At 39.6% G+C, this 23169-nt stretch overlaps 1 protein-coding gene across 2 annotated transcripts in view; it reads left to right on the plus strand.

The window, feature by feature from the left end:
• The window catches only part of ADAMTSL3 (ADAMTS like 3), a 337319-nt gene that overhangs the window by 119432 nt on the left and 194718 nt on the right, over positions 1 to 23169 (plus strand). For both annotated transcript variants that reach the window (XM_038532980.1, XM_038532981.1), the window contains exons 5-6: positions 3646 to 3691; positions 13084 to 13320. In XM_038532980.1, coding sequence (XP_038388908.1) covers positions 3646 to 3691; positions 13084 to 13320 — 283 coding nt within the window. The remainder of the gene's footprint in view (positions 1 to 3645; positions 3692 to 13083; positions 13321 to 23169) is intronic.

Raw genomic sequence — 23169 nt, forward strand, 5'->3', positions numbered from 1 at the left:
ACTAAATTGTAACCAAGGCATACCACATCAATAGAGACCAGTCACTGAGTTTACTGTGTGTTAGGTTGAAGTGAAGTAGAATGTTAAAAATGTTGGCCAGATGGTTGGGTTAAAAAAAAAAATCTGACTACTGATTTGTTAGGGGAATTAAGAGACAGTCTCCTTGCATCTTTATATCCACATCCTGGTACTTAGTAGATTCACCATAAGAAGTTGTTGGAGAAAGAATGAGTCCAGAATGGTACTTTAGATTTTGAGAATTCATGACATAAAAAGCTCTTTTTCCATACCACTTCATAGCATTTGTAGTGGGATTTGTAATGGAGATATACTCATGTTTTAGGTTTAGATTTTCAGACTCACCAGTCAAGATGCAAGTTTGTGCCTCCTGGATACTAGGCTTACAATCAGGACACAACAGATGGCAGTGAGGTATAGACCATGACTGTATGGTCTACACTGCAGACTGAGACACAACCATAAGCTGTTTTCAAGGATAAGTTCTTTCCTTTTAGTTTTAAATTTCTTTTCACAAAAGTAGTTTTGTTTTCATTTAAACAGTTAAAGTTAAGCAGTTGGCAAATGTGCATCTGAAATAATTTTTCTGAAGTTCCAAAACACTTTTAAAGAAAATGTCACTCTTTGTTAGGTTTTGATATTTTTTTTATATATCAGTACTTAATTCAAATACTGTCTTAACATGTATCTTTGCAATTTGCCTGCTTTCTGGACACGAGAATTAAAAGCCTTTTTGGGGTCTAAGTCAGTGGGGTACAAAAGCTTTTGGTTATCACCTTCCTAATCTATTAGCTGCTTTCCTCAGTTGGGACCTTTCCAAAATAAACAGAGTACTTTACCCCTTTCACTTTTCCTGTAATTTATTTTCTTCTTTTTCCCCACACATAAAAGCACAATGAAATAAGTTATGTAAGTACATGACCTTGTCCACTGGCATAGCTGTTGTCTCCCAGGAGAGTGGCGTCACTTCCCCTTGACCAAGAGAGAGACTTCTCCACCCTAATACTGGTTTCTCCGCCAGCCTCCCAGCTTGGCGCTTCCTGAATGCTTAAAGTTTGATGTAGCCTCATTGAAAGCTTAATAGATTTCAGGGTCATGTACCTATGACAAGACACACAAAAAAGGAAATAGGCAGGGTTACAAAATGCTAAGACCTATTACGATAACATCTGGGACAATGTTCTAATCCTCAAGTCATGAGAATTCTATTAAACCAAGGGAACTAGTTGGATACCTTGTCTACCTTTTAGTTCAGAACTTTAACTGTCATTTAGATAATGCTTTCCGAGGCAGCTGCAATGCTGTTTTTCTCACTCCCAAACTTCTTCCTCGCAGAGGCCTGTCTCAATAATCCCATTAGGGGTATGTGCTCCAATTGGAACAGAAAGGGAGGTGAGTTATGGTATGAGATGTAAGTGGTGAAGGGTGAGTTTGAGAAGGATTGTAAAGAAATAAGTGGAAAGCAAGATCAAACAGTATCGGACATGATAAATAAAATACAAAATAATCACACCATTAAAAGAAAATTGGTCATGTGGAGGATGGATCTGTCAAAACTCATAAAATTGTATACCCACCAAAACCTGACTGTATATAAACTTAAAAAGTACAGGCAAAAGAGAGGCAGCATAAATAACCATAAAATGTAATGTTTGTACAGCAATGTGGATATACTTAATGCTGGACTGTTTACCTAAAAATGGTTAAGATGGTCAATTATGTGTATTTTACCACAATGAAGAACGTTTAAATTCAGGACTACAAAAAATGTAATGTTTGTATAATGGACTATTATTTAGTTATTAAAATAATTTCTCCAGAGAATTAGTAATAAAATGGGGGAATGCTTCTTATATTAGATTAAAATTTATACAAAGTTGAGTTAAATATGCTTTCACATCTGTAAGTCATGCAGAAACACTGGATGATTAAATGCCAAAATATTGAGAGGGAAGGTCTTGGCGATGGGATTTTGAAAGATTGATTATTCTCTTTTATACATCTTGGCATATTATTAGTTTTCACTTACTCTTTTTGTAATCAGTAAAAATGGAGTCATCAGCAAATAGGTGCAGTGAATTGTGTATTACTGAAATAGATTATCAGTCATTTCATATAGGCTCCAATTTATACCAGCAAAAAGTCAGATCCACTCAGATCCACTTTTTTCTTTTTTTAGAGAGGCAAGGGGGGTGACAGAGGGAGAGAAAGAATCTCAAGCAGACTCCCCACTGAGCATGTGAGCCCAGCACAGGGTTCAATCTCAGGACCTGAGATCATGACCTGAGCTGAAATCAGTAGTTGACTGCTTAACTGACTGAACCACCCAGTGCTCCCACTCAGATCACTTCTTAAAAATGTCTATTCTTCTAGGACTAAATATTTTATTTATTTATTTTTTTAAATAATAAATTTATTTTTTATTGGTGTTCAATTTGCCAACATACAGAATAACACCCAGTGCTCATCCCGTCAAGTGCCCCGCTCAGTGCCCGTCACCCGTTCACCCCCACCCCCGACCTCCTCCCCTTCCACCATCCCTAGTTCGTTTCCCAGAGTTAGGAGTCTTTATGTTCTGTCTCCCTTTCTGATATTTCCTACCCCTTTCTTCTCCCTTCCCTTTTATTCCCTTTCACTATTATTTATATTCCCCAAATGAATGAGAACATATAATGTTTGTAGGACTAAATATTTTAAAACAATTGAAATATATCAATTGACTTTCAGTGCAAGATGATGAGTTAAGCCTGTGTTTAGCTTTCTTTGCTGCAAATCTGTCATTGAAGTGACCGGGAAAACAAAAAGGTAAAAATGTGTAATTGAAAAATTGGGAAAGGTACCATTAGTGGACCAGCTAACTTTAAAGAGTTAATATAAACTATGGAGCAGCAAGCACTGATTCAGGAAAGTAGCTGCCAGATGGAATCTCAAGCATTCAAAGGAAAAATCTGCCTTGAGAATGAGTGGCAGGGTAATAGAGCCAGTGGCTGGAGGGGAGGACAGTGTTGGTGGTGGTCTTTCCTGGAGGATTTTCAAATCCATATATGACTTCAGACCCTACAGGACCAGTCTCCCAAGAAAGTCACCCAGACACCATTCAGTAAAGCCAGTAGTTGAAATAAAACGTAGAAGGGTTGCCTCAAGCAAATGTCTGACAGAGAGCATTGTATCAATTACAGAAGGAGGTCATGGGGTGTCCAGCCAACTTAGGTTAGTTACTTCAGTGAGGGAGGGACACAGTACACAAATGCTTCTACCCGGAGCTTCCTCTTCTTTTTCACAGAAGAAAAGCCCCACAAGTATGCACACACGTTATCCATTAATTTCAGTAGTTATATGGCTCCCAGGGTAAAAACTGCATGTAAGTAATAGCATTACATTAATTCAGCTAAGGAATTCACTTTCTATGTAAAGTGACAGTTTCATGAGACTCTTGCCCTCCTGGTTTTTTGAAAGTTATTTCTTAGAATTTAAACTTTGAATCTCTGAGGTAACATAAACTAATAAAAATTTTATCAGCATCACCTTGTATTGGCTTGTCTCCCTCCTACCATCCTTTCCTTCTTTCTTTTGTGTCGCTTGCCACTTCCATGAAATCATTTCTTTTTCCCTCTTTTTCCCCTCTAGGAATTGTGAAGGACAAAACATTCGATACAAGACATGCAGCAATCATGTAAGTTCTGTAATAAAAATATATAATACAATAATGCCCATGTGTTAAGTTGGAACATTATACGTACTGTAAAGCTAGTGACCTCTTGATACTCTTTGTGGAAAACTTAAATATTTTTAAATTGACAACAGATTTTGTGTATCTCATACCTTCCATGTGTGTACTACTTATTTAGGCCTTTTCTCATTTATAAAGTAATTCGGTAAGTATTTAATAATTCCTGAATTCATAGAAACAATACCTGATGCCTGTAAATGCCTCCAAAGTTCAAAGTGTGTTTATGCACACTGTGCCACCTGACCCTCACACTGTCTCTGAGATGTAGGCAGATGAGGTGTGGTTATTTCTCTTTTGCAAGTGAGGGGCCTGGTGTAAAATTATTTTCCGTAGGTCACAAAGGAAGAGCACAGACTTGAATTGGTCTACTGCTGTTTTTCCTGCTCCGAACCACCTGCCCTGCCCACTGCAAAATGTGTTAAGAGCACTCTATTGGTGATTCAAGAAAATTGTACACAGGGATAGGTTTAAGCCTCACTCTTATCCAACAATGATGAGTAACTAAAAAATTCAAACATTTTGCTTTACAAATCTGAAAATGCAAAATAAATATCAGAAGGAATCAATACTATTTTCCACTGAAAACCGTTTCCTAGCCTGTTATATATGCCCAAATGAAAACGACAGGAATCAAAAGGAAACTATTAGAATCTGGAAATCTAAGTGAGATTTAGATTTTTTTCAATCCATTTTTCTCAGTTGGTCATGATTAATTTATTTCAAAAGTTTCACTCACTGGGGCTTTGTCCCTCTTCATCCCTTCTCTGTCCTGGGCCAGCATGAGACAGAAGTCCTGTCTGAAGGCTTCTGTTCTGCAGACCCAGACTTGCCCTGTGAGGGCAGCCCTGTCAAGCTGGAGCAGTAGTCAGCAGGCAGTGTGAGCCAGACCTGACTGTGGGGCTCAGCTGTGTTTTCAGTCTGTTTTTATCAGTGATGAAGCAGAAAAGATGGTCTTTCCCACTCAACTGATTTCAACCTTAAGTGGGAAATGTGGGTGATTATTTTGGGGCATTCAAACTCCAATATCACTCAGCCATTAGACACCCAGTTTAGTGTCCATTAATTCCTTGGAGGAATTTGGGGCCACAAAGCAAATAGATTTCACATGTCCTATGACAGGATGGAGGGCCAAGGAATTGGGAGACACCTGTGTGCATGATGCTTAATTAAATGAGCTTAGATCCAGGTCAGGGTGTGGGAAGGAGAGAGATTGACTTGAGCATAGAGGCAGTCATTTCATTACAAACAGTTTGGCTTTGTTTTCTTATACAAGCACGTGAATACATTAGCAGCCTGAGGGTTTTATCTAGGAAGCATTTGATCTACTACCTTTTGCTTGGGTGTATATTTTTTTGCCATTTTTTAAGGTTTTTTTTTTCTTTTTATAAAGTGCTGCTTTAATACATTACCACAAATTCCTTGCAGTCATTCAAAAATAAATTTCACAACAGTACCCTCACAAGCAATGCTCTGAAACTGTCTAGGGGAATTTATTTAAAATGGCCTGATCAGGGTGTTGCCTTTTGAGATTTCATTCTTGGGTTTCTGTGTGTGTGTGACTCTGGTCTCGCTAATTCCAAAAAGGCACTTTTTTTTTCAACACAAGTGTTACGAGGGTCTAGGAGTGTTGGGTCATACAGTGTAGACATACAATATAAGCTACTAAAATTAGCGCATATTGGGTGCAGTGGTTAGGACTTGGCTGCGCTTGAGTGAGGATCCCATCTGAGGTTCCGTGGGTCTTGGGAGGACCCGTGGTCTCTAAGTGCGGGCCCCTCTGGGAGGATTCTGACTGCTAGGCTGGTGAGGATTAGATGTTTAGAAGGTGGTGACCAGTGGGGAGGACAGCAATGTGAATGTTGCTCTGTTTAGTTCTCAGAGTTGGAGTCCTTAAAGCAATTTTGCAAGAATGTGGCATTCATCACTATGCTTGCCATTAAAAACTCAGAGTTTTTGACAAAATTCCTTTTAGGAAACAAGGGGAATTGTGGCAGAGCTTTCAGGGCTACAGCATTCAGGAGAACCCTCCATCTCCATGTGCCAGGGTCTGCAGCTGAGCATCCTCGAGCCCCTCTGCAGATGAGAGGTGGCTCTGTGCAGCCCAGCTGCAAGGCTGGTGCTCTTTAAGGAGTCTGTTCCTCCATAGGAGAGAGGATACAGTGTGTTCCTGGGAATATACCATAGAAACATTGCCAGGATGTCAGGCACCATGAGTGGATGTAACCACATGAGCTCAGGGTACAAAGATAGTCACATCTTTTCTTGAGTTGCTTCCTGCTTTATTAATTGGGATTTAGAATCACCCTTTTGAGATCGCCCACTCTCTATCACTCAGAGTGGTGCAGAGGGCAGGAGGAAGGCCAGTGTGCAGCCTACCTCCAATGGGGAGAGAACAGCAACCACTGCTGTTGCTTCTCATGGCCATTCAGTGTCTCCATTGGGAACAGGCCATGCTATCTCCATAGTCATGGCTTCCCATTCCCCTGGAAATGGGGCCCATCACCCACTCTTCTGAAGGAAGCTGATGTTAGTGATTCCAGGACGAGGCACTCTTGTGAGGGAGATTTGCCTTATGATTCAGAGATGCCCACACCTATATTTCCAGGGGTCATGAGAGCCCGTCCTATGGAGATGCGAGATCCCCTGTTCCCACCTGAGGGACCTCACCACCTCAGTTTTGAAGATCAGGGAAGCCTGCTCCCTGGAGAACAGAGGTCACTGCCTGTGGGGGGGCTCCAGGGACCTACCATTCCATCCCACCCTAGAGGTGGCTTGTACTTCTTTCTGTTCCTCCACATCATTATCTGAAGGCTCAGACTCAGCCTCAAAACCAGAGTTTGTCATCTGTGTGTGCCAGCTTCTAAACTCTTAACCAATATCAGTAGTAATAATGATGATGATGAATCACACATATTCAGTACTTCCTAAATGTTGGCATTGTTCTAGTGCCTATCCATGAATAAATTGATTTAATCCTCATAATGTCTTGACGAAGTAGATATTTTTATTTCTACTTTTTAAAAAAGAGTTATGCATTTATTTTAGAAAGAAAGAGAGAACAGGGGGAGGGGCAGAGGGAGAGGGAGAGAGAATCTCAAGCAGATGCCCTACTGAGCAAGCTCTATCAGGCCCTTGGGATCATGACCTGAACCAAAGTCAAGAGTCAAATGCTCAACCAACTGAGCCATCCTGGCACCCCTCATTTCTATTCTAACAAAGGAGGGTTAGGAAACATGACCAAGGTGAACTATACCCGAGGCAGTCGGGCCCCAGGCTCTGGAGTGCCAGCTTCTATCCACTCTGCTACACCAGACTGCCTCTTGGAAAGGAGCCTGAAAAGTCTCAAGCTCTGTTAGATGTGAGATGGCACTATAGACAGAGTCTAAAACGTGGCTGCTCTTCCCAAGCCAAGAGCATGACTCTCAGGGGGATCTGCAGGAACTTTCCCTTTTCAGATACTGTTATAGAATTGCCAACCCCAGGAGCTGCAGGACAGACCTTCCGGATATTCAGAGTTGGCAAGGGGCAGAGGTCGGAGAGAGGAGAGACAGCAGAGGGGAAGTCACGGAAATGAAGTCCTCCACAGCCGTGGGCCTTCCACATTAGTGGTCCAGGGGCGTCCCTGACATGGGAGGATCGGGCTTGACATGAACAGACCCTGACAGCCACATTTCTGATCTCTGCCCACCTCAGCAGAAGATGCCTGAGAAAAATAGGATGCAGGCACTCAAGGAAAGACCGAATGTCTTTTTGTTAGGAAGTGTGGATGTGATAGGGATGCACATTCAGAGGGCAGAGAGGAAGAAATCCCACTCCTGATGGCACAGGAATGGGAGGCATGATAGGGAATGAGGACCACACTGTCCTCCCTGAGAAATTGGAGAAATGCACGTTTGGGCTGGAGGGTCTGGAGAATCCAAGGAGCACCCCCTAATTCCAGGTAATTGCCATCTTCAGCAATAACCCTCCAATTAATGCTCAGCAAAGACCCTGATGGCCAAGACCAGGCCTCTGAGGCCTCAGTGAAGAATTTTCCTTATCAGGCGTATTCCAGACCCAGTGGAGACTTTCCAAGGGAACTCATGCATGTCAGCAAGGGGTTCTAATGCTTGAATTCACTGACTACTCATTTTTTTATACCAGGGTTTATGAGATCAAAGGCAGTGCTGGAAGAGAGCAGAGGGAAAATATCTTTAAAAACAAGAGTATCATGGTTTGGTAAGAGTGTTTTTGCAGCATGAACACATTTTTATGTGAGCACACAGGGAGTAATGGTTAGCTCCAATTACATTGGGGTCCCTGGTAGCTTTCCAGAAGAGATGACATTTGATGTGACCTTTGAAAGGCTCTTCATACTATGGGTCCTGAGGATGGCTAATTTCTGGCAGTTTCTTCTTAGAGGTGTTCTTTACTTTCTCCTGTCACTTCTCCTGCCCCAGTCCATCCTGCCATCACACTGGTCCTCCTAAAGTGCCGCGCTTCCTCTGTGGATCCTTACTGCTTTTTAATTCCCCTGACTTGCATTCAAGGACCTTCAGAAGTTGGTTAGACTTAGCTTGTGTTCAGCTCACAAACTTTTGCTCTTGCTGGACATGACTGGTTCCTGTCCCTCATCACTACTGCATTTATTTCTGTGGTTTCCCTGTTGCTTGTGTTGTTCCCTATTTGTGATCCTTCTCTTTTTCTTTTTAACATTTTATTTATTTATTCATGAGAGACACAGAGAGAGGCAGAGACATAGGCAGAGGGAGAAGCAAGTTCCCCACAGGAAGCCCAATGTGGAACTCGATCCCAGGGCCCCGGGATCATGACCTGAGCCAAAGGCAGTCGCTCAACCACTGAGCCACCCAGTGTTCCCTCCTGTATGTTGTCCTAATTACATCATGCCCTTAAATCTCATCTGGAATGTCACTTTTCCGGGATGCATCATTTGCTAATGGTCTTATAATAGCCACTCACAATAATTCATTTTCATGCTAGAAATTTTGGCATTGGGTTATTTAGAGGATCCCCAAATTTAACTCATAGTACAACTTGGATAGGAAGATAAAATAAACATTTTAAATTTGCTTACAAAAGAAATCATATTTCTCCTAAGTGTCTCCTCACTGCTTATCTGGGGGAAATGACATAAATATATAACCCATATTAAAGCTTGGTTCAATCCTATTATATAAATCATCCCTTTGTTAATGGTTTATCTCTTCTGCATAAAAATGCTCCATTTATTAGATGATCTCCCTGTCTCAGCATTTATCCTCAAGTTGTCGATGAGAATGACTTGTGTATCCTCATGGCTTGAGCAGGAAAAAGAGATCTCTGTCTTCAGGATGGTCCTTGAATGAGGGCTAGTGCTTGAATGAATGAGCCTCCTCCCCTTTTCCTTCTTCTCCTCCTAATCTCTATACTCTTCCTCCTTCTTCTTTTCTATGCTTTCCAAGCTGGCTGCCCCCTCCTGATTGAGTCAGGTCTTCCTGATCTAGGATCTGTCCTTTCCTTATTAGCTCCACTTATTCACATTTTTAAGATTTTTATTTATTTATTTTAGAGACAGAGAGAGAGAGTGTGTGGGAGGGGGACAGGTTGAGGGGGAGAGAGAATCCCAAGCTGACTCCCCTCTGAGCGCAGAGCTCCATGTAAGGCTGGATCCCAGGACCCTGAGATCATGGACCCTGAGTTAAAATCAAGAGTCAGATGCTTAAGTGACTGAGCCATCCAGGTGCCCTGCCACTTAATCAATTTTAATTTAACACTTGGACAGCAATTTTATTTCCTTAATTGCAAAGTCTTACTTGTGAATCCACAAACAGTAACCCATTATGTCAGTATATTTCATGCATGTAGATGCTACATCTCCAGTAAATAACAAGCTCTCTAAGTGACAGCGGTGGATGTTCTCCATAGTATGTAACCTAGGCAAAGCCCATAAAGTATATTTAACAAATGTGTTGTCTTAACTGATAGGAAGAAATGCTTCTCATGGAAAGGAAAGCTGAAGAATGTTTGGTATTCAAGTTTCCTAAATATCAACTGAACTATTTAAGACACAAGAATCCCTAGATTGTCTTGAGACAGGGCAGGGGACCCAGCAGAAGCCAACTAGACAGCCTTAGTGTTGACATTGGAAGAATGCCAAGTAAATGAAAGTGTTTAAAGTAAGTCCTCAATGTCTTTCAAGATTACTAGAAAGTGGTATCATATAATGGAACACTTGTTACTTTGGGAATCATTCTTGGCTCTGTCATATTCTGGGTATGTGTCTTTGGGCTAGTGACTAAAGACTGTAGATCACAGTTTCCTCTCTTTATAAAAATGAGGGTAATGATAACTCTGACCTACCTCCCTCAAAGGGTGGTGGTGAAGAAAGAATGTCAGTAATGATCCTTCATAAACTGGAAAGCACTATTCAGAAACAGGATTTCCCAGGAACAGAAACCCACCCAAAATAGCTCAAGAAAAATGGGACTCACTGTTTGGATGTGTGGATATTAGTAGAATTTGGGCATCAGCACACCTTGAGGGGGCCTGGACCCAGGAATCAGAAAGTGAGAAACTCAAGTTACATACTTTTACTGAAATACATGGTTTATCATCTTTCCTGCTTTCATGTCTAATTCATTCTTCTCTGCTGTGAGAATTGGCTTGCTTTGCCTCAACAGGCATCTCATGAAAGAGATGGTTAGCTCAGCCACGCAGTGATGGGAGTCCTCAGCTCTAGCTCTTCTGGTGCAATCCCAGATTCCTGGGAAAGACTGTCCAGAAGTGGACCTGGTGTTTGCCTCTGATACTCAGCTGTGGCCAAGGAGGCTAGGTCTCGTGTCCAAACCTGGCCACCCTTCCAGCAAGGACTAAGTGGAGGCTGGCTGTTATTTAAACATTGTTAATTTTGTGAAACTTCGTTGGCTTATGGAGTTTTATATTTTTAAAGATTTTTATTTATTTATTCATGAGAGATACAGAGAAAGAGGCAGAGACATAGGCAGAGGGAGAAGCAGGCTTCCTGAGGGGAACCCAATGCAGGACTCGATCCCAGGACCCTGGGATCACACCCTGAGCCAAAGACAGACGCTCAACCATTGAGCCACCCACGCGCCCCTGGGTTTATAGAGTTTAAGGCAGTCAGGAATCAGCAAGAAATGTCAGCCCCTAAAGCCTGCTTCCTCTAATGCAGGGGAAGTTGTTTTCAGTCTGCTCTTTCACACTCTTTGGCTTGGGTTTCAAAGAGTCGGATATAGAGAAAACTGGCTGTGGTTAAGGGAAGAGGAGGCCATAGAATTTTATCAAGGAATGATCTTCCCTGGGGCTGGATTGGAAACACAGTCCTCATTTCAAGAGAGAAAGGTCAACCAGTTTGATCTTTAGTTCGACTCTTTCTTTCATAGGTGTGACCTGGGTTAAGGTTTAATCTTTCTTAAACAGAAAAATGTGGATGCAGTACAGGATTTTGGAATGATTTACTGCAAACTAATACAACAGCTCCCAGGGGGATGCTTATTTCTTATATTTTATCTCTTCCCTACCTACTTCCAAAAAGGATTTGAGGCAGATTATAAAGGCCAGAAGCATAAATACAGTAAGATACAAAAGTCAAGTAGTGAAAAGGGAAGAAATGAGAGAAATTGTATTGTAAGATTCTGGATGATAATATATTAATAATTATTTGTAGAAATAAAATAAGGTGGGTTTCTACCTTACACCACGTATCAAAATAAATCCTCGATGTAACAAAGAGTTAAATATAATTGCTAAATTAGAAAGGAACTAGAAAGATACATTTCAATATTTATCTGTTCTTAGGCTTAGGTAGAAGCCTAAGAGGCTTCTAACCTAAGAGGTAGAAGCCTCTTAGGTTCTTAGGTAGAAGAAGCATTTCTAAACTCATTAATGAAGAAAGAAGCCTTAAAAGGAAATATTAATAGAACTGACTACCAGGACGCCTGGGTGACTCAGTGGTTGAGCGTCTGCCTCTGGCTCGGGGTGTGATCCTGGGGTCCTGGGATCGAGTACTGCATCAGGGTCCTTGCAGGGAGCCTGCTTCTCCCTCTGCCTGTGTCTCTGCCTCTTTCTCCGTGTCTCTCATGAATAAATAAATAAAATGTTAAAAAAAAATAGAGCTGACTACCTTGAAACATAAAGCTTCTTGACTTCTCAAAGCACCCAAATCAAAATCAAATGGAGAACATATTTCCAGTACAGATGGCAAAGAGTTGATAACCTTATTAGGAAAGTTGATAGTTGTTAAAAATAGCAAAAAGCAAATATACATGAAAACTATCAAACCTAAGAAAGGAAAGAAAATATAAATTAAAATAATGAAATTCTATTTAACACGATTGGAAAAATGTTAGAAAATTATAATATCCAAGCTGAGAAGAGAGATTGAGAAAAAGGGAATTTAGGGAGCCTGGTGATAACAAGGAAGGAAATATCTGGAGGGCTATCTGGCAATAGTTTGAAAAGCTCATTAAACACACCCTTTTTCTCAGAAATTTTCTTACCAGAAATTTGCTTTTGGGGAATTATCAAGGATTTGTGTAAAGATTTAGGTACAAGAATCTTTGTCTTTTATTCTTTTTTTTTTAATAGATACTATTTCCCAAAGGTTTTATAAGGACCATCGATTACTTTTGTAATAAGAAAAAATAGAAAATAATATATTGCCTTTCTGTATCCATTTGCTTTAATTGGGAAGTTTGTGTAGGATTAATTAATTCCCATCAATTGGGAAGTTTGTACCCAACTTTGAAGAGTAAAGTCATATTTTGTTAGCTTTGGAAGTATCGGATGGGAGGGATTAGTAATTAAGTAAAAAGATTTCTGAGTCATCAAGACTTGCACAAACACTTTTTACTATTATTATGAGAGCTCCCTAGAGCATTTACTTAGAATTTCCTTGCTGTTGTTGTAGACAGAATTTGAACGAGATCTGTTTTCTTTCTCTTTCCATCCTCTGGCAGGTTGAAGGCAGGCAGCTAGTTCCAGAGAAAAGCAGTGGTTGGGGGCCTGGCAAGAAGGGAAGAAAGACACATGAATTAAACAACAAAAACAGAAACAAAGAAACAAACACACAGTTTGGGGCCAACCTAGGGGCAAATAGTCCTTCCCATTGAAATGGTTCCTTGAAGGCATGGATGATAGTTAATATTCCATATAAAGACCTGGAGTCACCTGGGAAGATTAGAAGCAAGATGGTTAAGAGAGAGCATTTAAATATGGGGAAGAAATGATGTGAATCCCTGGTGGGGTCTGGTCTCCTGAGACTCTTGTAAACTCATTCAGCCTTTCCGTGGCTTGTCTCTCTGGGTGATGTGCTTGTGGCCTTTCTTTGCTTCCAGGACTGCCCTCCTGATGCAGAGGACTTCAGAGCCCAACAGTGCTCTGCCTACAATGACGTCCAATATCAGGGGCGTTATTATGAATGGCTTCCTCGGTATAATGATCCTGCTGCCCCCTGTGCACTCAAGTGTCACGCACGGGGACAAAACTTGGTTGTGGAGCTGGCCCCCAAGGTACTGGATGGAACTCGCTGCAGCACAGACTCCTTGGACATGTGCATCAGTGGCATTTGTCAGGTGAGCCACACCTGCTTCCCCTACCCTGGTTCATGTGCCATGCTTGCTCTCCATAAAGAGACTTTTGTTCATGTAAATGAAATATTGTCTTTGATCTTCATGTAAAAAATATTGTAGAGGGTGTTACTTGCCTTCAAGTTAGGTTTTACTTATTTAAAAGAGTGTAAACTTTGTCCACATAGAATCAAAATATTGCAGTAAATACCATCTTAGGATTCCTCTGGGTCATTGGATCTCCAGCTTGAAGGGACTTCAGAACCACCTGAAGGACTGGTTAAAACACAAGGTGATGAGCTCCCACTCCCAGAGTTTCTGATCCAGTTAGGTCTGGGCTGGAGCCTGATAATTTGCATTTCTAACAAGTTCACGTGGGGGCTGCTGATGCTTCTGGTCAAAGGACCCCATTTAGAGAACCACTACTTTAGAATGGTAATGTCGAAAGGTCCTTTGAGCCTCTTAACACCTTATTGTTTTATTAAAATGAATTTATTATTTTGGGTCTTTGGGAGCAATGACTTACTTATTACAAAATTAGCACAAATGCATTCCAGCATATTTTTCAGAGTGGGGTTTGCAAAACTGTGATGCATGTAACTGAAACATCCCCCACTCTCCCTTTCCCTCCCCCAGCTTGCAGTGGGTATGAGGATTCAGGGTACCGTGACAGGTTGTTGAGATAGAATGGGAATGGCAGGGAGAGGATGAGAGTCCACCCCCATTCCTTAATCTCTGGAAAAATATTTTAAAACAATTATGTCTTGTATTCCATACCCAATTATGCTCATAACAAAAACAGTATGAATGAGAGCAAGTGAACACCTCAATCACCTACCAAGTGTTGGGCACCACCAGCCATCTCAGACGTTTCATAGTCGAAGGTGAATCATGTTCCTGCTCTTCAAAGTAGCTTCTCCTTCTTCCATCTGTCCATCTAGAAAATGGCCTCCAGTTACTGTAAAATTTTGGAGTCCCTGATTCTCCTTTTTCAACACATACAGCCAATCCATTGTATTCAAAAGTCTTTTTATTGAATCCACCATTCCTTTCTGTCTGCATGACTTCTTTTTTGGTCTAAGCCTCCATCAACTCTGACCTAAACTGCATTGCTAGCCTCCTTTTCTGATCTCCCAGCTTCCACCACTGTTCTCCTCAGGTCTACTCTCCACACAGCAGCTGAAGTGATTGCTTTAAAACCTAAGAAAGCTTCATTTTAAGAGTTTGTCACTCCCCTGACTCAAATCTCTCAATGACTTATCATTGCATTGATGTGAAAACTGCGACCCTTGCTTGCCTTTCCAGGCTCTTCCTGGACTATTTTCGCTCCCTCCTCACCCTTTTTAAAAAATAGACTTAATTTTCTAGGTTGCCAGCAAAATTGAGTAGCAGGTACAGAGAATTCCCTTCTATCCCTTGCCCCTTTATATGTGTAACCTTGTCCACTATCAAAATCCTGCACCAGAGTGATACATTTGTTATGATCAATGAACCTACATTGACACATTATCACCCAAGACCTGTGTTTACATTAGGGTTCACCCTTACTGATGTGTATTCCATGGGTTTTGACAAATGTTTGTTGACTGTTTCTACCAGTAGAGTATCTTACAAAATAGTTTCACTGCCCTAAAAGTTCTCTGTGTTCTTCCTGTTCATCCTTGCCTTCCCTGCCAACCCCTGGCAAGCATGGATCTTTTTACCATCTCCATAGTTTTGCCTTTTTTAGAATGTCTTATAGTTGGAATCATAGAGTATGTATGCTTTTCAGATTGACTTCTTTACTTAGTAGTGTGCATTTAAGTACTCCATATTTTTTCATGACCTGGTAGCTCATTTCTTTTCATCATTGAGTAATATTCCATTGTCTGAGTGGACCACATTTTACTTATCCATTTACCTACTGAAGGATATCTTTGTTGCTTCCAAGTGTTGGCAACTAGAATAAAGCTACTTTAAACATCCATGTGCAGATTTTTGTATGGACACAATTTTTGACACATTTGGGAAAATACAAGGAGTATAATTGTTGGATCATGCTAAGAGTATGGTTAGTTTCATAAGAAAGTACCAAATTGTCTTCCAAAGAAGCTGTACCATTTTGCACTCCCCACCAGCAATGAATGAGACTTTCTATTGCTTCACATCCTCACCAGCAGCAGTAGTGTTGTCATTCTTCCAGATTTGGACTCTTCTAGTAGGTGTGTAGTGGCATCTCATCATTGCTTTAATTTGCAAGTCCCTTAATGACATATAATGTTTAATATCTTTTCTTCTACTTATTTGCCATCTATAAATCCTCTCCAATGAGGTGGCTGTTCAGCTCTTTTGCCCATTTTTAAGCTGGGTTGTTTGTTTTCGATTGTTGAGAGTTATTTGTATATTTTGGGTAACAGTCTTTTGAAAATATTTTTCTCCCAGTATAATTCATTTTCCCATGTTCTTGACAGTGTCTTTTGTAGAGCAGAAGCTTTTAACTGCAATGATGTCCAGCTTAACAATTATTTTTTTCCAGGCATCGTGCCTTTGGTAGTACTGTACCTAAAAAGTCATCATCAGGGCAGCCTGGGTGGCTCAGCAGTTTAGTGCCGCCTTCAGCCCAGAGCGTGATCCTGGAGACCTGGGATCGAGTCCCGCATTGGGCTCCCTGCATGGAGCCTGCTTCTCCCTCTGCCTGTGTCTCTGCCTCTCTCTCTCTCTCTCTCTCTGTTTCTCTCATGAATAAATAAATAAAATCTTAAAAAAAAGTCCTCATCATACCCAAGGTTATCTAGATATTCCCCTATTTTATCTTCTAGGAGTCTATAGTTTTTTGTTTTACATGTAGGTGTATGATTAATTTTGAATTAATTTTTGTGAAGGATTTAAGTCTGGCCTAGATACTTTTTTTTTTGCCTGCAGATATACAGTTATTTAATTACCATTTGTTGAAAAGATGATCTCTTCTCCATATTATTCCCTTTTCTCCTTTGCCAAAGATCAGTTGACTGTATTAATGTATTTCTATGCTCTCTATTCTTTTCCATTAATTTATTTCTCTTATTTTGCCAATACCACACTATCTTGATGACTTTAACTTTGTATTAAGTCTTGAAGTTGGGTAGTGTTAGTCTTCTGACACTGTTCTTCTCTTTCAGTATTGTGTTGACTATTCTATGTCTTTTCCCTCTCTCTCCATAAACTTTAGAGTCAGTTTATCAGTATCCACAGAATAACTTCTTGGAATTAAATTGAGAAGAACTAACATCCTGACAACATTGAGTCTTCCTGTCCACAAAGGTGGAATATCTCCCCATTTATCTAGTTCTTTTTTTATTAGTTTCATCAGAGTTTTAAAGTTTTCCCCCATATAATTCTTGTACAAAATTTTTGTTAGTATATTTATTTTCATGAGAAATATCAGTCTGTAGGTTTCTTGTAACATCTTTGTCCGTTTTTGGCATTCAGGATAATGCAATTCTCATAGAATGAGTTAAGAAGTATCCTCTCTTCTTTTTTCTGGAAGAGATCATAGAGAATTGGTATAGCCTCTTAAATGCTTGGTAGAATTCACCAATGAATCCATTTGGGCCTAGTGCTTTCTCTTTTGGAAGGCTATTAATTATTGGTTAAATTTCTTTCATAGAAAGAAATGTAATAGAACAATTCCATTCAGATTATCTGTTTCTTCTTGTGTGAGTTTTGGCAGATTGCGTCTTTCAAGGAATTGGTCCATTCCATCTAGATTATTAAATTTGTAGGCAGAGAATAGTTTATATTATTTCTTTATTATCTTTTCAATATCCATGAGATCTGTAGTGATGTCCCCTCTTTCATTTCTAATATTAGTAATTTGTATCTTCTTTTTTCCTTAGTTAGCCTGGTTAGAGACTTGTGATTTTATTGATCTTCTTAAAAATCAGCTTTTGGTTTCATTGATTTTCTTTATTGATTTCCTGTTTTCAATTTTACTGATTTCTGCTCTAGTTGTTACTATTTTTCTTATTATTATTTTGGATTTAATTTGTTCTTTTTCTAATTCCCTAAGGTAGAAGCTTAGATTATTGATTCTAAATTTTTCTGCTTTTCTTATATATGCATTAAATGCTGTAAATTTCCCTGTAAGCATTGCTTTTACTGCATCCCACATATTTTGACAAATAGTATTTCATTTTCCTCAAAATATCTTAAAATTTCTCTTGAGATGTTTTGACTCGTGTTTTTTAGAAGTATGCTATTTAATATCTAAGTATTTTAGAATTTTCCAGCCATATTTCTGATACTGATTGCTAGTTTAATTCCAATGTGGTCTGAGAGTAGATGGCGTATGATTCCATTTTTTAAAGAGATTTATTAAAATGTGTTTTATGTCCCAGAATGTGGTCCATCTTGGTAAATGTTCCACATGACCTTGAGAAGAAAGTACATCTTGCAGTTCTCAGATGAAGTAGTCAAGAGATACCAATTCTATCCAATTTTTGTGATGATGCTGTTGACTTCAACTATGTTTTTACTAATTTCTCCTTGCTGGATCTATCCATTTTTTAAGATTTTATTTATTTATTAATGAGAGACACACAGAGAGAGGCAGAGACATAGGCAGAGGGAGAAGCAAGCTCCCTGTGGGGAGCCTGATGTGGGACTTGATCCCAGAACTCTGGTATCACACCCTAAGCTGAGGGCAGACACCACTGAGCCACCCAGATATCCCTGGATCTGTGCATTTCTGATAGAGGGCTTTTGAATTCTCCTGACTCTAGTAGTGGATTCATCTGTTTTTCCTTGCAGTTCTATCAGCTTTTGCCTTGTGCATTGTGACATTCTCATTAGGCACATACATATTAAGGATTGTATGTCTTCTTAGAGTATTGATCCCTCTATTGTTACATAAATGCCCCTCTTAAATCTGGTAACTTCCCTTGCTCTGATGTCTGCTCTGTCTGATATTAATATACCTACTCCTGCTTTATTTTGATTAATTAGCATGCTATGTCTTTTCCCATCCTTTTACTTTTAATACATTTATGTCTTTTTATTTAAAAGGGGATTCTTGTAGACAATGGATAACTGGATCTTGTTTTTTGATCCACTCTGACAATCTTTGCCTTTTTTTAAATGTTTATTTATTTATGATAGTCACAGAGAGAGAGAGAGGCAGAGACATAGGCAGAGGGAGAAGCAGGCTCCATGCACCTGGAGCCCAACGTGGGATTCGATCCCGGGTCTCCAGGATCGCGCCCTGGGCCAAAGGCAGGCGCTAAACCACTGTGCCACCCAGGGATCCCAATCTTTGCCTTTTAATTGGTACATTTAGGTCAGTGATGTTTAAAGTAATTATTGATACAATTGGATTAATATTTATCATATTTATTACTGTTTCTATTTGTTACCCTTATTCTACCCTTATTCTATGTTAAAACAATTACCCACTGTTTTTCTGCTTATTGCTGTTTTAATCGAGCATTTTATATGATTGCATTTTCTTTCCTTATTTAATACATCAGTTATACTTCTTTTTTTTTTTGCCTTTTTTAGTAGTTGCCTTGCAGATTGCAGTATATATTTATACCTAGTTCAAATTTACTTTCAAATAACACTATACTACTTCATGGGTATAGAGAAAATACCTGCAACAAAGTAATAGTAACAACAAAATTCTGATTCTTCTCTGTATCCCTTGTATCATTGCTATCATTCATTTCACTTATGCATAAGCATATATCTACACAAATATACATATCTAAGCATATACAATTTTTTTAAAGATTTTATTTACTTATTCATGAGACACACACACACACACACACACACACACAGAGAGAGAGAGAGAGAGAGGCAGAGACACAGACAGAGGGAGAAGCAGGCTCCATGCAAGGAACCCAACATGGTACTTGATCCTGGGTCTCTAGGACCACACCCTGGCCTGAAGGTGGCCCTAAACCACTGAGCCACCCGGGCTGCCCTAAGCATACACAATTGAACAGATTGTTGCTTTATCATTTTGATAAACTATTATCTTTTGCATCTATTAAAAATAACAAAATTAATGTTTTTCTTTTATCTTCCTTTATTCACTCTCCAAAGCACTTCCTTTCTTTATATAGATCCAAATTTCTGACCCATATCATTTTCCTACTCTGAAGAATGAGGTCCACTAGCAAAAAAACTCCCTCAATTTTTATTTGCCTGAGAAAGTCTTTATTTCTCTTTCACTTTTGAAGGATAATTTCATAGGGTACAGAATTCTAGGTTGATTTTTTTTTCTCTCAACACTTTAAATATTTTACTCTACTGTCTTCTTGCTTGCATGTTTTCTAAGGAGAAGTCAGATGTAATTAATTTCTTTGCTCCTCTATTGGTAAGGTGTTTTATTCCTCTGGTTTCTTCCAAGATTTTTCTTTATCTTTTTTTTTCTGTAATTTGAATATGATATGCCTACATGTAGTCTTTTTGGCATTTATCTTTCTTAGTGTTCTTTGAGCTCCTGGCCCTATGGTTTTGTGACTGACATTAATTGGGAGAAATTCTCAGTCATTATTTCTTAAAATACTTCTTCTGTTCCTTTCTTTCTTACTTCTCCTCCTAGTATTCCCTCTATACTCATGAAACCCTGAGTAGTTGTCCCACAGTTCTTGGATGTTCTGGGGTTTTTTTTCAGTCTTTTTTTCTTTTTGCTCTTTATTTTGGAAGCTTCTATTGACCTCTCCTCAGAGATTCCACTCTTCTCCCTTTTGTGCTGTTTTTCATTTCTGCCAAAGTGCCAGAAAGCACTTTTGTAGTTGTCCCACAGTTCTTGGATGTTCTGGGGTTTTTTTTCAGTCTTTTTTTCTTTTTGCTCTTTATTTTGGAAGCTTCTATTGACCTCTCCTCAGAGATTCCACTCTTCTCCCTTTTGTGCTGTTTTTCATTTCTGCCAAAGTGCCAGAAAGCTCTTACACATGCTGTTCTCACTGCCTTTTACCTATGCTCCTGACTACTCTTATTATCTTCAGGGTTTCAGCTTAATATTGCTTCCTTAAGAGGGCTTCTGGGATTACTCTACCTAAATTAGTCTTCCTGATTCTATTATAATACCTTTTAACTGCCCTGGTAATATTTCATAATTACATATTTATTTGTGTGATAATTTGATTATGACATTCTCCCATAAAGAATGTAAGTTCTTTAAGGACAAGAATCACACATTTATTGCTCATTGCCATACCCCAGAATTCTTACCATTTCTGGCCCCATGTAGGGTCCTTAGTAAAAACTGGTTGAACAAGTGAGTTTACTCACTTGCAAATGCAGAGGTTATTAAAATATTTTGGTCCCTCTTTTATTTCTCTTTCAGCCTCCACTCCTGCATTTCTAGTTCAGTTTAATGACCATTCTGGGAGATTCCACAGGTTCTGTCAATTCAGCATGCTCCCTCCTCTGCCTCAAATAAGCTAGTATTGTTCTTACCCCGATCCATGAGTTATTCTGTTATTCCTATTCATTTCTGTTTATGGCACCAGAATTCTCAATGTTACCTTCCTGAATTCATATTGTAGTCAATGGATTTGCTCCCATGTGCTCTATATCTTGCTGCTTCTGTCAAATCTCTCATATTTTAGTCTTTTCTCCCCTCTCACTTTCACCTTTTTTCCCCAAGACTAGACTAGCCACTCTTCCTTTGTGGCCTAGCCATTGTCTCTTCCTTTCTCTACTACTCTTGAACCATCTTATTTGGTGTTTGCTATTGACAAATCTTCCCAAAGATCAAGGCTTACTACTTCATTCTTCTATTTTATATGCTGCTAGTGGTTTATCTTTATTCCAGTTCACTTTTGGTCTTTTCCTCTAAATGATAATGAAAGTTAATCACTTGTCAGTGGAATCATGCTTTTTAGTTTCCAAGTTTTTGACAATGACTATGTGTTGCTTGCATAATTAAGAAGAATTACCATTAAAAGTAATTAAGTTTGGGTTGAAGAAGAATAATCTGGACAAGGTAATGTTTTGATGTTGAGGTTTTGAAAAGTTGAGTAGTAGTTACATAAACCAGAATGAGGAAGGGAGTCAAAACAGAGTGAATAGTACTTGTGAAGAGATATAACAGTAGATATATTTAAGGATCAATGACTCATTCTGTAGAATTGAGGTGAAAAACACCTGTGGGATAACGGTAGAAGTTGAGGTTACAAGCATAAGTGGAAACTAATCATTAACATTCTGAAAGTTACAATAGGAATTATTGAAGAATCTTACAAGTAATAGCCTAACTGGGATTGTCATTAGAAAGATCACTCAAGTGGCAATGTGGCAGATTATTTGGAGAGGAGAGGGTCTGGCCAAACTATAGAAGGTCAAATGTGGGTTAACAAGAGCTTAGAGTATGCAGAGGTGGGCTGAATGGAGAAGGGATGACAAACTGTAGAGGTTAATTAAGGTCTTTTAGGACTGGATGATATTGGATGTGGTGAGTGAGAAAGAAGTTTAGAATGAGGCCTGGATTTCTGACATGATGACTAAGTAGATAATGAGACCATTCCTCAAGACAGAAAGTACTGAGTGAGGACCAATATATGGGAAAAGATGCTGAGCTTGATGTACCTGTGAATAGCGAAGTTGATATATGAATGTAGAGCTTAGAAGAGAATTCTAATAGAGAAACATAGATCGTAGTTAAGGCCAATATATGTCCTTGGAGAACTGAATAAAAAAAGCAGATTTCCAGTGACAGAGTCCTGGCCCCATCATTTTCGGAGCAAACTTCGGACAGAGTGCATTTGATGGGGACAGAACTTCTGTATAATAGAAAACTGAGAAAAAAAAGTTAAGGGTGGGTGAGTGTTTAAGAAGAAAAGTTAGCAGTGTCAGATAGTGCAGAGAAGTCAAGAGGGCTAAGGGGGAAGTATACTTGCTTCATGTGGCCCAAACTAATACCACTGGTGATCTCAGCTTGAGCATCTCAGTGACATGGTTGGAGTGGACAGTGGTGGCAGATGTATTCACTTCCTGTGGTTTCATTCATACCACCTCTAAGCCTTGGTCTTTTCAGTATATAAAAGGGAGGCATTATTCTCCATGTAAGTCCTATTTTAAACCCGTTCTTTCATGAAAAACATTCCATGAGTCCAGCCCAGTAACTGTCGCACAGGAGGCCTGTAGTCTGCACTGGCTCCCTTCCCCTGCTTCCTGTCTGTGTTCACTGACCACAGCCTCTCTTCATATTCATTATCTCAGATGTATAGTTTACTCTAGTAATTTCCAAGGCTGAATGGGGCTTGCAGGAAAACTGTGGTTTTCAATACCAAATTCATTCATTTTAAAAGTGTGCTTCCCATGTTTTTGTGATATTTTTGTGATGCTGATGGGCAAACCGATTCTTTAAGGCAGTAACAGGTGATACCCTGGCTGCTGAGAGCTGAATGCTCTTTTGGCAAGGCTATTTGGGTGAAAAGAAATGTACGTAGTTTCTTCAGAAGTGACTGTGAGAGAGTCTCAGAAGAACTCAGATCTTTTCTTCAACAGGATCACATTCACACACATGCCCTCTCTCGTCCAACGTGGCCATGGCCATCAGCGATTGCTAGGATGGGAGAGAATAAACCATGGGATTCTCACTGCTTGCCTCAGGATGAGCAAACAGCCCTGATGTTCACTTGGCACAGACCACAGATGATTTTTGCAACTGTGTTTACAGTCTGTTCACTTAAATGAGCCGTCACTGTACTCCTGGGAATAACTTTTGTGAATCTGAGCACAGCAGGCGGCATGAGATGATGACCCTACTGAATGAAATTTGCTTCAGCTTTGCACATCTGATTTTTATGACAAATAGGACCTGGTTGGAAGCACGTCCTCAGAGCAAATCTGATTTATTGTTCATGTTTATTGAATTCCCTGACA

This window comes from Canis lupus, chromosome 3 (genome assembly GCF_011100685.1).
Source record: "Canis lupus familiaris isolate Mischka breed German Shepherd chromosome 3, alternate assembly UU_Cfam_GSD_1.0, whole genome shotgun sequence".
Classification (NCBI taxonomy): domain Eukaryota; kingdom Metazoa; phylum Chordata; class Mammalia; order Carnivora; family Canidae; genus Canis; species Canis lupus.